This window comes from Silurus meridionalis, chromosome 5 (genome assembly GCF_014805685.1).
Source record: "Silurus meridionalis isolate SWU-2019-XX chromosome 5, ASM1480568v1, whole genome shotgun sequence".
Taxonomy (NCBI): domain Eukaryota; kingdom Metazoa; phylum Chordata; class Actinopteri; order Siluriformes; family Siluridae; genus Silurus; species Silurus meridionalis.
In genome coordinates this window covers 26,156,066-26,174,393 of record NC_060888.1, presented here as the reverse complement: position 1 = coordinate 26,174,393, position 18,328 = coordinate 26,156,066, and the positions used below count along the sequence as shown (strand labels likewise).

Genomic DNA, 18,328 nt, shown 5'->3' with positions numbered 1-18,328 from the left:
AAGCATTTGTTGACCTTCACTTTCTCTGGTTGGTAAGTAATGAGGAGCGCTGGCTGGTGGTTGGTATGAACAGATTAGTGAGTTAATGGGAAAAAATCTACAAAAAAGAAACTACACTGAACTACTGGATATGTAAACTACAGGGGCGCTGTGGCGACCCCTGATGGGAGAAGCCGAAAGAAGCTTCTCCCATCAGGGGTCGCCACAGCGGATCATCCGCATGTTTGATTTGGCACATGTTTTTACGCTGGATTCCCTTCCTAATGCAACCACATTTATCCGGGCTTGGGACCGGCACTAAGAGTGGCTGGGGTTGGTTCCCTGACCAGGGATCGAACTCGAACTACTGGATATAAACTGGCAAAATCCATAAGCACAATTGGATCCTCAATTTATTTTTTAATTAAGCCCACATGAGAAATTGACTATGGCTGAGTAAATGAATATGATAATGTCTTTAGAATGTTTACTATGTAAATCGTATTTACTGTATAAAGATATAAATTTTTATAATATATAATTATAATATATAATAATATAATATATAATTTTTTTCTTGGCTTGTTTATTGCTGAAACAGGATTCAGAGCAAATATAAACACACATTACAAAGATCCACTACAGACATGATAAGAGAAAATAAGATCCAGGCTAGAAGGACAAGCTTATATTAGCTCCTTCACCTCGGTATCAAACTCCTTAACATACTAAACATTTATATTGTCTTCATGTTATTGTATTGTTGGATCACTCATTTATTTATTGGGATCTACTACCATTTATCCTACCATGACAAATTTGTCAGTTTACAGTATATGTCGCAACATAGTTCTACATTTCTCTAGCTGACTGTCTGAGCCTGACTCCCATCCTGTATGGTCTGGGTGCAAGTGTGATTCCAAACACAGGAGTGAAATCTGGTTCTCCTGCGTCTTCAGGCCAAATGAACTGGAAGCGGCGCAGCAGGGTGACCAAGATGAGGAAGAGCTCCATGCGAGCCAGACCTTCACCCAGACACATACGAGGTCCTGCAGAATAGACATACACACATTAGCTTACCATAGTGTGATTTGTCAACATCGTCTTGATGTTAGATATGTCTTCTGTTATCAAATCCAAAACCTATTTTGAAAGCCTTGCATGCATTATTTTTGTACTATACTAAGTTTACCAGCAGAAAAGGGTATGAAGGCCTCTGGTTTCTCAAACTGTCCTTATTCATTGAGGAAGTTTGATGGGTTGAACTCATGAGGAAACTTCCACTGGCCTTTCTCACTCAGCACCGAGGACAGGTTTGGGATGATAATAGTTCCCTGAGAAACAGAGAATGGAAAACATAAAATGAGTTGCAGAAGGTAAATTGAACCATTGTTTGAAAGCCTTACCTTCGGGATGCTGTAGCCCATCAGTTCAGTATCTCTTGTGGTAGAGTGGAACACACTCAGAGGGACAGTGTTGGCGATGCGCTGACACTCATGAATCACAGCCTGTGTGTACGGCATGTCATGCCTGTCCTCAAAAGAGATACAAGCTTTCCCCTGCAGAACCTCATCAATCTCTTGCTGGCATTTCTCTGTGTTTGGAGTCAATATAAATTGATTTAGCAAAATGGGATTATGCAACAAGACATATAATGAGCTGCAAAGTTTAAAGTTTAAACCCTGGATGTCTGGATAAACCATGAGGTAGAGGAAAGCCGTAAGGAGGGTGTTGGATGTGGTATCAGTTCCAGCTGTATACAGGTTGAGAATGTTTATTACTAGTTGATGTTCATCAATGGAGGATCCATTGTCCCTCTGGTAAAACAAGTCAGTTTAGTTAGTCCAGATTTTACACTTACTAAAACCTTTGGCCATATTACCCCAAATTAATTTACTTTACATGGACTTGGTCACTTCCAGTGCTACAAAGCACTAAATCAATAGGTTACTGTTCGTAACCCCGGTTCTCTGAAACATAGAGTGGAGGATCCACCTATGGGAAGGGCATCCTTACCTGACCTCTGCAGAAGCATCCAATTGCACCATGTCTGGCTTGACAGACAGGTGCGTGTGCCCAATGGCAGGTAAGGGAACGCACCTTACCCGAGTACATAAGGCACCTGCACGCGCTACCTTTCCTCAGTGAGCATATTCGCTTCTCGTGCAGCAAGCAGGGCAAACTTGGTTTGGTGTTTAAAAAAAAAAACGGGGTTACGAACAGTAACCTATTGTTCTCTTTCATCATCTCGTGTTCAAGATCCACTCACAGCGAGGCCCTGTAAGCCAGAAGACTGCCCTCAAGGTGGTGCTCGGCACGTCACAGAGTTTAGACCTCACACACTGAGAGGGTGAAAAACCCAGCCATGAAAACATGACGTGTTAACCCTGATGACACCCAACAGGCGGGCCGCATGCAGAAAAAAACATGTTGATATACATGTAATTGGACCAATCTGGGTGTCAGGAAAGAGTACAAACTATCATGCTTGAAAACATGCAAAAACTAGGCTGGGCAGTCAGTATCGGGCCTAGTATCACAAAGCTACGAAGAGCCCACACCTAAGACTGCATGAGCCACTGAGGTCTGGGAAACATCAAGCCTCAAAGTAATACCTGACAAAGGTATGTGGAGAGTGCCAGCTTGCAGGGGCACACATTTCCTGCAAGGGAACCCATCTAAACAAAGCCCAAGAAGCAGCCAAGCCTCTAGTGGAGTGAGCTCTGAGGCATGACACACAGCGATAGATGCTAAATAGACCTTAATCATAGAAAAGGTTCTTCCATGATCGATAAGGTCCTGCAAGAAGCCCAAAATATCAGCGACTGAGCACAGATTTAAAATTAGCTCGTGCCTCCCACACCACTCCTCGAACACACGCCACTTGTAATCATAGAGGAAACGTGTGAAAGAGGCCCTGGCATTCTAAACAGTTGCAATAACATGAGGGGGAAGCCCCAAAGTGTTTAAATTTGCAATCTCACGGGCCAGGCACAGAGAGCCACCCTTTCTGGGTGAGGATGGTAGATCTTGGGTTGGGAGGTCTGTGCACAATGGGAGGGGCCATGGCTCTGCATACAGAAGGGGGATTATCTCTGCTAGCCACAGTGCCTTGGGCCACCTGGGTCTATGAGGATCAGATACAAATCCTGTACTTCCTCCCTGGCCAGGGTTGGGGTTATCAGGCAGAGCGGAGGAAATGCGTAGAGCAGCACGTTGGCCCATGGATGAGCCAGTGTGTCCACGACGAGGGGGGCATTCTCGTCCCGTAGCGAGAAAAACATAGGACAGTGGGCGTTTTGGCGCGAGGCAAAGAGATCTATGGCCACCCGGCCGAACAACTTTCATAGCAGCCCCACTCTCTGAGGGTGGAGCCGCCACTCTCCGTGGAGTGGGTTCCCCCTCAACAAAAGGTCTGCACCCCTGTTCAGAATGCTCGGAACGTGAGTCGCCCGTTATGACAGAAAATGCCGTCTGCTCCATACCAACAGCTTGTGAGCTAGAGCATTAAGCTTGGAGGAGCGCATCCCCCCTTGGCTGTTGATATGTGCTACAGCTGTCTTATTGTTGCAGCGCACCAGCACCTGATGCCCCTCCAAGCAGGACAGGAAATTACTCAGAGCCTTCCACACAGTAAGGAGCTCCAAATAGTTAATATGGGCTGAGTGAAGTGTGTTTGGCCGCACACCATTCACCATTCATGCCCTCCTGTGTGGCTCCCCACCCTGTTAAGGAGGCATCTGTCGTTACCACTTTCCGCAGCATTATCGCCCCAAGAGGGGTCCCATGCATGTAAATCTGTGCCTCTCCAGTGGCGCAGCGATGCTGTGCATGTGCCATAGCGGCAAAGTGACATAGCGTGACATAGCGTGACATAGCGGCAAAGATCGCGCAACGGGCTGAGATGAAGAGATAAGGTCCACTTCAAGAAAGTCCTCATTCTCAGCAGGCCAAGAGGCAAGACATGGACAGCCAAAGCAATAAGACCCTGTAATCTGAGACGAGAAGATGTGCAATACTGAACCCTTGCTCCTTCCCTGAACTGCGAGAGACAATTCATGAATGAGGAAATGCGCTTTTGCGACAGGCGAACGCGCATTGTAACAGAATGCAGCTCCAAACCCAAAAATATGACATTTTCAGCGGGAGTGAAATTGCTCTTTCTCAAATTGACTCTGAAACCAAGCGCTGTGATGTGCACAAGCACAAGGGTAGTGTTTCGTTAGTCACTTTCTCTCTTGAATCGGCTGTAATCAGACAATCGTCTATGTATGTCAGGATTTGAGACCCGCTGTTCTCAGTGGCGCAAGCCCCGCCTCCACACACAGACAAAACTGAAGTCTGTAACCCCTTGTGATTGTGTGAATCACCCATTCAGGGGCTGAAACAGACAGCCAGCCTGTCATGTGACTCCCAAGCATCCCCACGCAGTCTGGTGGACTGCCTAAAGTCGATCCAGCCGGATCGCTCATTACTGGTGCAATAGCGCCATCCAGTGGGCGAACTAGGGGCAACATGCAGGGGTCTGGAGAGAAATTCTCTCTCAGAAATGAATTAATTTGGTTCATTAGCTTTTTAAATCTATTTTGTGTTTTGTGAAACATTGGGGCCATAGCCTTTATTAAATTTGTGAGAGGAGTGTGAAGGGGGCTGTGTGGTAACTTTTTCTCACATCCTTCCCCTCTGGAACGGGGAAACGCACTCTTTACAACAAAGGGAACAGTTAAGCCTGTGCTAAATAGAGATCGGCACTCACTGGCAAGTTGGGGCTGACCCCGCCGAAAGAGAGAGAGAAAGGGTAAACATGGAGGGCAGAACAGGGGTCCTTAGGGCTGGCCTCCCATGAACGCAGACCGAAAGCCCCTGTGGACAAGCATCAGGCCGGCCGTTTACGTTTAGGATCAGAAGGAGCGGGGCTAGGTGGCTTCTTTGCCGCGGTGAAGGACATCTTACCCCAGAACCTAGCAGGCCACTCTGCTGAGCCAGTGGTTTCCCGCAGGGTTTGTTGGTTCTGACTGTATAGTGGGAATGGCATCCCACAGCAGGGCGCACGGCACGGCACCAGCTTCCTCGGAAGACACAGTTTGAAAGCCTCGTCCTCCTTCTTTTTATTATCGGATTATCAGAGGATTAGCAGGGCAGGGCCAAAAAGAGCCTGTCCAGGGTCAACCGGCGCTCCTGCGATGCGACATTTCTCACTATTAGGGAAACCGGATAGATTAAGCCACAGCACGCATTCTCCAACCACCGATAAAGCCATAGAGCACCCACTCGCTTGGACAGCTTGACAGGCATTACGGAGAACAAGAGCATTAACCTTAACAATCTCCTTCCAGTGATCAGGTGATGGTGACCCTTTCTCCAGTTGAGCTGGATTTTGGCCTGATATGCGAACAACAGCGAGGAGACGTTAAGAGCTCTTATTGAAAGAGCCGAGGCTTTGTACTAAGCCTGATAAATGGACGCGGAGAAGCGATCCATCTTACCTGGTAGGACAGGCTTGGGTGGGGTGAGCAGCCCGCCTTTAGATGGGCACCAGTGTAGCCGGTGCCGACATAGAAAGTGCCATGAAAAAGGTTATGAAGCAGGCGGGCACCTATAAAAAAGGTACAAGCGTGGGCAGCTTGCGAAAGCTAACCTGGCTAAGGACGAGCACGCCGGCGGAGGCTGATCGGAAAATGTGTCCTCCTGAAGATAAAATAGTGTGGTCCAATAACCAGGAAGGTGTGAGGTAGGATTACAGAAGTGGCGAGAAGCGAATGTCAACTGAGGAAAAGTAGCATGTGCAGGTGCCTTATGCACTCAGGTAAAGGCGTTCCCTTACCTGCCATTGGGCACGCGCTCCTGTCTGTCAAGCCAGATAGTGCAATTGGATGCTTCTGCAGAGGTCAGGTAGGGATGCCCTTCCCATAAGTGGATTTTAAACACAAGATTATGAAAGAGAACATCTCATCCCAAAATGTGTAAATGATATTATGTTTTATTGTTATTTACCCTGCCTGCTTTAATCAATGTATACAGGATCTTTGTTTCTGCCCGTGGTGGATAAAGTACACAAACTATGTAATGGAGTTAAAGTACAAATACACTCGGTATAATATTACTCCAGTAAAAGTAGAAGTGCTCCCTTTAAACTTTGACTTGAGTAAAAGTGCTTGACCAGTTAGTTTTTTATCCACTCATGAATAAAAAGGAAAGAATGATTTAACAAATACAGTACAGTAACAGTAACAAATTACATTTACTTCATTATTGTCCACCACTGTTTTATTACATAGATTAAATCTACATTTCAAACACTTTCTGCTGGCATGTAGTATTATGAGGACACCATAAAGAATGCACTTCACTAACTTAAATAAACCCAAGAATCCATTATTTTAGTCAATGACATTAGGACAAATTATAGAAATACAATTTAATTGAAATGAACTAGAAATATTAGATATTCACTGCATTACCACATTTAATCTTAAACCCACACAAACACATACCAACTCAAGCTCATCCAGATAGCAGTCAATAAAGTCAGTTGGCTCTCCTCTGACTCTTGTTTTCTTGTGTTTTTCTATTATGGCACTTGCCAGTTTTTTATCTGCTTCGTTGTTCGTGAAGACTTTCTTGAAGGAAGAGGCAGGGATCTCAACAATGGAAAACTATCATAGACCTGCAAGAAAATCAAGAGTTTCTTTTCTTCAGATTTGTCCTTACTAATAAGTTACATAAATTTGTTTTAGCATTTTTTTCATGCCTACATTTAGAATTAAGAACAGTTCAAATGCAGTCAGTGATGAGGTGATGATATAATGTCTTACCATTGACCAAGGACCATTAATAAGCTTGGTATTTTCAGTAACCCTTGCAATATTTTGTTTAAGGGTTTCGTTGTCATATTCATGGCGAATACCAGACAAAACCAGGTAAATAATATTTGATGCTGCATTGTGGAAAAATATCTGAGGATTCAAGGTGCTTCCTGCAATTGGAAAATATATGTTCATCAGCATGTCTTTATTAAAAAGTTTTATATTTTAATAATCATCAACAGAAACTTGATACATAAGGAAACAAGATGATACCAGCATGCTTCTCTAATTTGGCAACAAGGTGTTAAATTTCCCCCAAAATCCTGTTCTCCATAGATTGTTTCCCCAAGCCAAAGTTCCTCAAGGTCATCAGAGCAAAGCACCGATGCTCCTTCCAAGCAGGGCCATAATCAGCCATTATGACTCCTGTTACAATTCAGGCAAGTCAGTAACTGTATTTCAGTACAAATTTAATCAAAAGGAGTTTTAGTCATCATGCTTGTGTATGTACAATAATTGTTTGTAATCTCACCTTTTCCTTCGGACTTATGGGTAACTAAAATGTTTTGTGGGCGTCCTGAAAAGTCTGCAGATTTAGTCACCAGTGCTTCTTTTATCACCTTAAAACCATTAAGAACAACAGCTGGGTTTCTTCCTAGATAGAGTCCATAAACGTTCCCATAACGTTCAGCCAACTAAAAAAAAAAACATGCTAGTCTTTATTAATTCACACAGGATTCACGTATGACCTACAGTGTGTACTAGTGGTTACAATGAACATCACTGAAATGCTGTTTTACAAATGGTTTGTCATGTTGGAGAATGTGGTATCTAGGCATTTATCAAATACTGACTATAACTAGAGGTACAATGTGACATAAATACCAACACTGCAAGCAATGGGAGAGAATAGCAAGCAAAGCATAGAAGAGCGGTAGATCACTAGGATTGTTAATAGACACATATATTGGCAAGTTGGTTGGCTCAAACACCTTGTTTTAGTCTGGTACTACTGTACAATAGGTTCACAAAGACTAGAGTGATCTACAAGACCAAGAAAAAAGAGCCAAGACTGATACACTGAGACTACTCAGCTGTGTGTTAAACAGAAGAACAAACATCTCTGCCTATTCTGATTTTTTCATGTCCAGAGATCAATTGTTCTACCAAGCAGATAAAAGGATGTTGGTTGGGAGTTTGGGAGGTTCAGACAACATATTGTCTTGATAACAGTACCCTAAAGACATTTTGCAGTGAATGTCAAGAGCTTCTCCTCAGTTTTCTTAATGGACAATTGAAGCTAACTTCTTGCATATTCTGGAACACTACATTGAACAAAGTTATACTCACTCTCAGCCAGAGAGATGGATAGAAATTTATAAAGGTTGTGACAGTCACTGTGAGGTAGGATGTAGTCTAACAGGGTCTCCTATTAGTAGTCTAAGGACCCTCTTTTCCAAAGCAACTTACAAGAGTGCTTTGTAGTAGCGAAAAGTTTAGGGTCATAAAGTCTTATTACTGTCATAACCTGTCAAAACATGTCATTAATACCGCATGAGAATTTTTTTTCCAGTGAAACAACATATTTCCTCGTGAATGTTCAGCTCTCCATGGATTGGCATGTGGTTTCATACATCAAGTGAACTCAGCAGTGTCGTAGCCAAAATACCTTCATTTCCAGTTGCCCAGGCTTGTTGTTTTTTTTTTTTAACACCCATATCTGTCAGAGAACCACCAGCCATGCCTCCTCCTTCACTCAACACTCTCGCTCAGCCTCGCCCTCCTACTAATCACCTACACCTGTCCTGCTCCCACTAATCACCTACACCTATCCCCATTTACCTGTCCCTTTATATGGTCCCTATTCCCGTTTACTCACCGTCCGATCCACAGGTTACTACCATAGATCATTCCTGACTACCCACTGCTCTGTTTTCTGTGCATCCATGCTATGCTTTGCAAGAAGCACTCAGTTAAGTGTACCATTTGATTCAGTCACATCTTAAACTCTTGTGTGTGTATGTTTGTGCAAAAAGAACATTCTGTGTTGCTCCTGGTTTCTGATGCTTGGTCTATCAATGACAATATAATTTACATATTTGTCTTAGCGAAGTTTTCACACCAGATGCTCTTCCTGATTCACCCCTGCCATTTTATCTGGGCTTGAGACTGGCTTTTGGCTCCCTGAACAGGAATCAAACCTGGACCATGGCAGTGAAAGAGCTCAATCCTGGATTCTTTCCAGTGCCCAGGCTAATTATGTAAAATCAGTGGCTTCCGTTAAGAATTTCTTTTGCCAAGGAATCAGTTTAATGGTGCCACAATGTGGACATACAGCTGTTAAGGTTATTGGTTACATTTAAAGTGACACATCTACATTAAACACACAAATTTAACAATTTTGGCAAACAATGACAGCACAATATATTTGATTTAGCAAAAAAAAAGGGATTTCTTTGTGAACTAGGTTTGGACCTCATTAGGTAACAAAGTTGATATTAATTTTGTTTTTAGATTTGCCAAGATGTTTTCATGCAATAATCATTTTGTAACTGTATTCTTCTGGAATGAATAAAAAACGTTTTTAATTTAAATTTAAATTTACAAAACAATACAACACAGATAAACTATTACGGCTAAAACAAATGTTTATAAGAACATTTCAACGATAAACACATCATTTGTTTTTCAGTTCTGGATCAGATATAACACAATGACATACCATTTTAAAGTCTTTCAGAGGATTTTTGATGTTTATATCAAGAAGACTGCCAAATATAGGTAGCAGTTGGGGTCCAGGTGGGAAGTTCTTGGGCCTCTGGATCCGGACTAAGTGGAAAATAAGAAAGAGAAAAAAGCCTAAAAGAATTAAGGAACCCAACATGATGGCTGCTGTACCACCACTGCTCTATAGACTGCTGCTGCATGAAGACCTTTCAATATATCACGTATCAACACTGTACGAATGCGGTTAATCATTTACGCAGTGGTTGTTGCCCGTTCTGTGTGATGCAGAGTTTTATAAAACATTAAACTTAAATTTTTTCTTTATCTTCTTATATTTAAAAAAAGGAATTTTTATGCATTCAGTCAAAATGACAAGGACAACCACAGTACACCACTGCAAATAGACTGATAGATCTCACGATATACAAATAGACAATTCTTGTTTAATCGTGTGAATAGACAGCAAGGTCTCTGACACCATCTATAACCTACAGACAGAAATATTATGGCACATTTCCACTGGTAGGTTAAAGATTCACAAATTCAGACTCCAAATTCCTGCAAAAGTCGAGACTAAGAAACCCTATAAACCTCAGTACAACCCCTGATAATTTGCATTTCAGAACTCGAGGCTCTGAAAATGCGGGTTCCGTTTGGAACCTAACTAACAGAAAGTTGCGGATTATCTTGAAATTTGCGGGAATCTGCAGCAGGACCAAATGTTAGGAACGTTAGAAAAAAAATTTTTTAACTAAAAAAAATTTATTAAAATTTCAAAACACATTATTGTATTAAAGTGACATAATGTCTAGATGAATTCACTAAGGTACTGTCAGGGATTCACCTGCCACGCCACCATCGGCAGCTGCCATGCTGCCGCTATCTCTGCCGCTCCTTGCCTTGATTGCAAACACCTGGGACTCGTTAGCCACACACCTTTCTAAACTCCGTTATAGAGTCTCTTGCTGTCCGTTATTGCACGTTATGCCGGCACTCGAGACTCTCTCTCTTTCGTGTGGACCGCGCCTCATCCCAGATGCACCACAGGTATTACAACAGAGCTTCGGATCCCGGTTCGGACTGTGTGGACCTCACCCCTTCAGGGCGTACCACGGATATACCTACCTGTTTCGCGTTCATCTCACTCACCTGCATGGCTTGCGAGTTTTGTCTTTAATAAAACCCACTTTACCTGCTACGGCTTCCGCCTCCATTTCTCCCAGCCTGACAGAATAACGGACCTTAAATGAGATGATCATGTTACTATCGTGGTCTCCGCATGATCTGAACTATGATGGAAAGACCAACCGAGACAAAAGGAGGATTCTCTCTGCTGCGATGATTCGGCAGCCGAGCTCCACTTCAGATTTTACCCGGAAGCTTGATGCCGCGCCGCGCCACGCCCCTCCGAGAGCACAGTGGAATTCTCGGCTCGCTTCTCTGGCGAAATGGCAGAGTGGGGCAGATTCTTACGGAGCATTGGCAGGTATGTGGATGTATTCATCCCTATTTCCACGGAACGAGCCAAAGTCGTGCTCTACATCTCTCTCCTGTCTGGGGACCCTCTCTCTAGGCAGTAAGTTGTGGAGGTCGACTGGAGGCGATTTTAGCTTGTGCGCCCATTTCATCAAGCTTCTCACGAGGATGTTCGGGATGGTTACAGCAGATCTCCACTACCACTCCCCCGCTTCCGAGCGTGCCACTCTGCTCCAGATTTCCTCCGAGCACGCCGCTCCATTCCAGAGTGGATCTCTGCACTCATAAGAACTCTGGAACGGAGCGGCGCACTCTGAGGAACTCTGGAATGGAGCGGCACGCTCTGAGGAAATCTGGAATGGTAGCGGCTCACTTGGAGAATTTCTTTAACAGAGCGGCGCACTTGGAGGATCTCTGGAACTGAGAGGAGTGCTCATAGGAACACTGGAACTGAGAGGAGTGCTCGGAGGGACTCTGGAATGGAGCCCTCTCAGAATCGAGGGGGCTGTAGTGGAGATCTGCCGTAGTCATCCCAAACATCCCCAGGAATAGCCCGATGAAATCGGCGTACGAACCAAAATCGCCGCCATTAGCGCTCCATAGCCTGCTGGCTTTAGAGAGAGCATCTTCAGACAGGAAGGAAATGCAAAAGGCGATCTTGGCCCGCTCGGTGGGAAATTGGGATGACTGCACATCCATGTACCTGCCAACACTCCTCAGGAATCTCTCCCCACCGGCGAGCATGATTCGCGAGGAGCAGCAGCGAGCTTCTGGGTAAAACTCAAAGCACAGTTTGGCTGCCGACCGGGGCGATTCCTCTTTCGGTATCGATCGGACCTTCTGTTAGGGCACGGACCACGAACCGGAAGCGGGAGTAGCTCTATCATGGTTTATTTAAGTACTGCAACACACAAAACATCAGTCAGAGGTCATATGAACTGTAACGTGGATTGAGTCTGTAAAGCCGGTATAATTCTCTGAACAAGTACAATCCACAGAGAAGGAATACAATCCTCGGAGAAGAAAGTAAACCTCGGAAGAATAGTAATCCACGGGAGTGATCCACGGAACCAGCGGGGAATGCTGGCAGTCTCGAGTTAGATCGGTCACCGTAGCCATAAAGTAGGTCCGACACGGGTAAGATGGGAATGGAAGCTTATATTGAGAAAGCCGGGAGCGGCAGAGCGAGGCAGCGTGACAGCTACAGAGGGGGGCGTGGCAGGTGGATCCTGACAGTACTGAAGTAAAAAGTAATCATCATTACTACCTGTTTTAGTGTCACGCTGCTAACTGAACCTCACATATTAATATTCAGGCTGTCAATCGATTACAATTTTTATCGCAATTTAATCGCCCATTTTTAATCTGTTCTAAATTTACCATAAATTAATACTTTATGTATTTAATACTCTACTTATAACAACTTAATGCAAATGTATGATTATTTCTAGTGAAAACAAACTGAACATAAAGCATGAAGACAAGATATCCTTGTAAATGTAATTAAGGTGTTTTATATTACGTAATTATCAGGTAACCAAAACCGATCTTTTACTATGTTTGAATACTTGATGGTTTATTTAAAAGTAGACATTTAGAGATTTCTATACATATATTAATTATGTCTGTGAGGTAAATATTCACTGAGATTCAGGTTGTTTTATTTGTGTCTGCGAAAAGAGATGACAGAGACGGCAGAGAGCGCCCCGTCTGTTTTCTTTATTTAACATTTGTTGTTATTAGAAGTTTATACAATATTTTTTGTGAAAAAACTACAGAAAAGAACGCAGACTAAAAATGTCAGTTTGTAAACATGGCAATAAGAGCAATCCAACATGCTCATGATCTACCATATTAGCCTTATTGTGCAAAAAGGGAAATACTTGCGCTGTGACATGGCCACCACCATTTCATATACATGGTTGAAAAGCCTGATTTAACCTTTCACAAGCCACAAGCATTTTCAGGGCTTGCTTCCATAACTTGATTTCAGATGCAAAGCTGACAGGAACAGGAAAAGAACCTTATTCAAATTCTACTTATATAAGACTGGTCATTATATAAGTATTATATAATCATTACTGTTACATCATCCCAGCTTTTGAATCATTGATTTGAATCGCTGGTTGAGTAATACATTTTAAACCACTGGGAAAACACACACAGCCTTGTAAATAGGTGATAGGTAGTGACAAAGACCTTCCTGTGTATACAGACACTTGTTTTAGATACACCTATATTTGGACACCTTTTAAACCATAGAGTTGACCTGAAAAAGAGTTCAGGTTGAGGTAGACCTACATACAGTACAATGCTGCACTCTAGCATGATTATCCTGGTAATTTCATCAATGAAAATTGCAAATGCAAATGACCGTTCAGTGGACTTTCATTTCTAAAACTTCATCAAATCAGGTTTATCTATCTACAAGAATCCTGCATTATTAATTTCACTAATATAACAGTTTTGCTCCATCATCAGCGGTTTGAACCCCAAAGTTTCTACAGCCATCTATGGTCAGGAACCAAGGAAACAAAGTTCATTGTGCTCTTGAATGGGAAGTGTGACATTTCTCTCTGCTTCTCACTAGTCTAACATGAGCATGGGTATGCAGAAGAGGGCAGATAGTGCTTTCCTTCAGGTGACACAATATGATTAGTATGTTGTAAAGATCAGTGATGGACAGTAACAAAGTAAACATAATTCATTACTGTACTTAAGGAGCATATCTGTACTTTACTAAATTATTCCATTTAGGGAGACTTTCTTTAACTTTACTACATTTCAAAGTCAAATATTTGCAAAACTACATTTTGTGAAATCAGTCGTTCATTTTTATTTTTAGGATAAAAATGTAACTGATCAAACACACAGCAAGTCACGGATCAGTGTTGAGTGCTCACTCTGTTTTAAAAACTTGTTTTGATTGGTGCTTGGTGTATCTACTGATCACCAACATACAGTTCATCATCAGTTCAACAGCAGACAGAACATTTACAAAGGAATAAATGATGAAGAAACTCCAGACTCGAACTCATTGTAATAAAAAATCAATCAGTATTTGAGTCATTAATATTTTTCTATTAATAGATCAGTGTGCTGAGAGTCACATTAGAGTCTTTTCACATAACTGAGTTGATTAAGTAAAGAGTATTGTGATAAAAATTATAATAGGAACATTAAAGTTATAATAAATCATGTTTTTTTGTATACTTAAGTACATTTGAAGGCAAATACTTTTGTACTTTTACTCAAATGAAAGTTTAAAGGGACACTTTTAGTTTTACTGGAGTAATTTTTTTATGTATTTCTACTTTAACTTAACTTCATGGTTTGTGTACTTCATCCAACACTGGTAAACATCCTGTAAGATGTCTGCACTTGTTTTAGAGAAATAATTTTTTATTCTCTATTCTCTAGTTGATAACTGATGTGATAAGGAGCGCTGGCTGGTGGTTGGTATGAACAGATTGGTGAGTTGATGAGGAAAAATCTACAAAAAAGAAACAACACTGAACTACTGTATATAAACTATGGCTGAGTAAATGTATATGATTATGTCTTTAGAATGTTTACTATGTTAATCGTAATTACTGTATAAATATATAATTTTTTCTTGAACATTTATTTTGTCTTCGTGTTATTGTATTGTTGGATCACTCATTCATTTATTGGGATCTAATACATAGAACATAGTTCTAAATTTCTCTAGCTGACTGTCTGAGCCTGACTCCCATCCTGTATGGTCTGGGTGAAAGTGTGATTCCAAACACAGGAGTAAAATCTGGTTCTCCTGCGTCTTCAGGCCAAATGAACTGGAAGCGGCGCAACAGGGTGACCAAGATGAGGAAGAGCTCCATGCGAGCCAGACCTTCACCCAGACACATACGAGGTCCTGCAGAAAAGCCGTACACACATTAGCTTAGCATGGTGTGATTTGTCAACATCGTCTTGATGTTAGATATATCTGTTCTGTTAATCAAATCCAAAACTTATTTTGAATGCATTGCATACATTATTTTTGTACTATACTAAGTTCTCACCAGCAGAAAAGGGTATGAAGGCCTCTGGTTTCTCAAACTGTCCTTGTTCATTGAGGAAGTTTGATGGGTTAAACTCATTAGGAAACTTCCACTGGCCTTCCTCACTCAGCACCGAGGACAGGTTTGGGATGATAATAGTTCCCTGAGAAACAGTGAAGTGAAATCAACCACAAGGGTTGCTGAAGATAAATTAAACCATTCTTGAAATCTTCACCTTTGGAATGTTGTAGCCCATCAGTTCAGTATCTCTTGTGGTACAGTGGAACACACTCAGAGGGACAGTGTTGGCAATGCGCTGAGACTCGTGGATCACAGCCTGTGTGTACGGCATGTCATGTCTGTCCTCAAAAGACACCTGAGCTTTTCCCTGCAGAACGTCATCAATCTCCTGCTGGCATTTCTCTGTGTTTGGAGTCAAAATAAATATATTTACCAAAATGGGATTATGCAACAAGACATATAATGAGCTGCAAAGTTTAAAGTTTAAACCCTGGATGTCTGGATAAACCATGAGGTAGAGGAAAGCCGTAAGGAGGGTGTTGGATGTGGTATCAGTTCCAGCTGCATGCAGGTTGAGAATGTATATTACTAGTTGATCTTCATCAAAGGAGGATTCATTGTCCCTCTGGTAAAACAAGTCAGTTTAGTTAGTACTGAATTTACACTTACTAAAACCTTTGGCCATATTACCCCAAATTCATTTACATTACATGGACTCCCAGGTGACCCCCAGTGCTATAAAGTACTAAATCATCTCATCCCACAATATGTAAATGACATTTTGTTTTATTGTTATTTACCCTGCCTGCTTTGATTAATGTATACAGGATCTTTGTTTCTGCTTGTGGTGGATGAAGTACACAAACCAGGTAAATGAGTTAAAGTACAAATACACTCGGTATAATATTACTCCAGTAAAAGTAGAAGTGCTCCCTTTAAACTTTGACTTGAGTAAAACTGCTTGACCAGTTAATTTTTTATCCACTCATGAATAAAAAGGAACAAATGATTTAACAAATACAGTAACAGTAACGAATTACATTTACTTCATTATTGTCCACCACTGTTTTATTACATAGACTACATTTCTAACACTTTCTGCTGGCGTGTAGTATTACAGGGACACCATAAAGAATGCACTTCACCAACTTAAATAAACCGAAGAATCCATTCCTTTAGTCAGTGACATTAAGACAAATTACAGAAATATCATTTAATTTAATTGAACTAGAAATAATCGATATTCACTGCATTACCACAATTAATCTTAAACCCACACAAACACATACCAACTCAAGCTCATCTAGATAGCAGTCAATAAAGTCAGTTGGCTCTCCTCTGACTCTTGTTTTCTTGTGTTTTTCTATCATGGCATTTGTCAGTTTTTTATTTGCTTCACAGTTTGTAAAGACTTTCTTGAAGGGAAGAGGCAGGGATCTCAACAATGGAAAAGTATCATATATCTACAAGAGAATTAAGAGATTATTTTCTTCAGATTTGTCCTTACTAATAAGTTACATAAATTTGTTTTAGCTTTTTCTTAATCCTCACATTTAGAATTAAGAACAGTTCAAATGCAGTTAGTGATGAGGTGATGATATAATGTCTTACCATTGACCAAGGACCATTAATAAGCTTGGTATTTTCAGTAACCCTTGCAATATATTGTTTAAGGGTTTCGTTGTCATATTCATAGCGAATCCCAGACAAAACCAGGTAAATAATATTTGATGCTGCATTGTGGAAAAATGTCTGAGGATTCAAGATGCTTCCTGCAATTAGAAAATCTATGTTTATCAGCATGTCTTTTTAAAAAATATATATATTTTAATAATCATCAACTGAAACTTGATAAATAAGGAAACAAGATGATACCAGCATGCTTCTCTAATTTGGCAACAAGGTGTTCAATTTCTCCCAAAATCCTGTTCTCCATAGATTGTTTCCCCAAGCCAAAGTTCCTCAAGGTCATCAGAGCAAAGCGCCGATGCTCCTTCCATGCAGGGCCATAATCAGCCATTATGACTCCTGTTACAATTCAGGCAAGTCAGTAACTGTATTTCAGTACAAATTTAATCAAAAGGAGTTTTAGTCATCATGCTTGTGTATGTACAATAATTGTTCGTAATCTCACCTTTTCCTTCGGTCATATGGCTAACTAGAATGTTTTGTGGGCGTCCTGAAAAGTCTGCAGATTTGGTCACCAGAGCTTCTTTTATCACCTTAAAACCGTTAAGAACAACAGCTGGGTTTCTCCCTAGATAGAGTCCATAAACGTTCCCATAACGTTCAGCCAACTAAAAAAAACATGCTAGTCTTTATTAATTCAAACATTTAAGGGTCATTTATGTTCTATATCAATAACATTTATAAACTGGTTTACATTCCAGTTTTAAAATAGACTTTTTTTAGAATAGAGTTTATTATAAATAATATTAGTACTTAGATACACATATGACCTACAGTATCAGTGGCTGCCATAAAGAATTTCTTTTGTTACTTAGTTGCAGTCAAGGAATCAGTTTAATGGTGCCACAATGTGGACATACAGCTGTTTATTCTAAACTCAACCCTGTCATCCATACATAGGGATTTAGTTATTGGTTAAATTTAAAGTGACACATCTACATTTTGGCAAAAACTGACAGCACAATATATTTGATTCAGCAAAAAAGAAATGGCATTTCTTTGTGAACTAGGTTCGGACCTCATTAAAGAAACAAATTAATTAATTAATTTTGTTTTTAGATTTCTCAAGATGTTTTCATGGAATAATCATTGTGTAAATGTATTCATCTCAAATGTATAATAAACATTTTCCATTTTAATGTTAAGAAAAAAAAATACAACACAGATAAACTATTACGGCTAAAACAAACGTTTATATAAACATTTCCACGATAAACACATAATTTTGTTTGAGTTCTGGATCAGATATAACACAATGACATACCATTTTAAAGTCTTTCAGAGGATTTTTGATGTTAATATCAAGAAGACTGCCAAATATAGGTAGCGGTTGGGGTCCAGGTGGGAAGTTCTTGGGCCTCTGGATCCTGAATAAGTGAAAAATAAGATAGAAAAAAAAGCCTAAAAGAATTAAGGAACCCAACATGATGGCTGCTGTACCACTGCTCTATAGACTGCTGCTGCATGAAGACCTTTCAATATATCACGTATCAACACTGTACGAATGCGGTTAATCATTTACGCAGTGGTTGTTGCCCGTTCTGTGTGATGCAGAGAACAAATTAAACTTAACTTTTGTTTTTATAGCTTATTTAAAAAAAGGAATGT

The 18,328-nt window shown here is 41.0% G+C and overlaps 1 protein-coding gene and 1 pseudogene across 2 annotated transcripts; both read right to left on the bottom strand.

The window, feature by feature from the left end:
* Positions 1–652: 652 nt before the first annotated feature.
* Positions 653–9,669, bottom strand: LOC124386058 (annotated as a pseudogene).
* Positions 9,670–14,403: 4,734 nt separating this feature from the next.
* LOC124386053 (cytochrome P450 2D14-like) lies at positions 14,404–18,198 on the bottom strand. Of its 2 annotated transcripts, XM_046849652.1 has the most exons (9): positions 17,985–18,194; positions 17,166–17,328; positions 16,907–17,059; positions 16,643–16,803; positions 16,321–16,494; positions 15,521–15,656; positions 15,246–15,433; positions 15,032–15,173; positions 14,404–14,883 (listed from the first exon to the last, which is right to left on the bottom strand). In XM_046849652.1, exons 1-9 carry the CDS (start codon positions 18,144–18,146, stop codon positions 14,687–14,689), a joined length of 1,476 nt encoding a protein of 491 aa, XP_046705608.1. In that variant the 5' UTR covers positions 18,147–18,194; the 3' UTR covers positions 14,404–14,686. The 2 variants fall into 2 exon arrangements, with proteins under 2 accessions (XP_046705608.1, XP_046705610.1); XM_046849654.1 differs by lacking the exon at positions 16,321–16,494 and having other exon boundaries at positions 17,985–18,198.
* Positions 18,199–18,328: the final 130 nt, after the last annotated feature.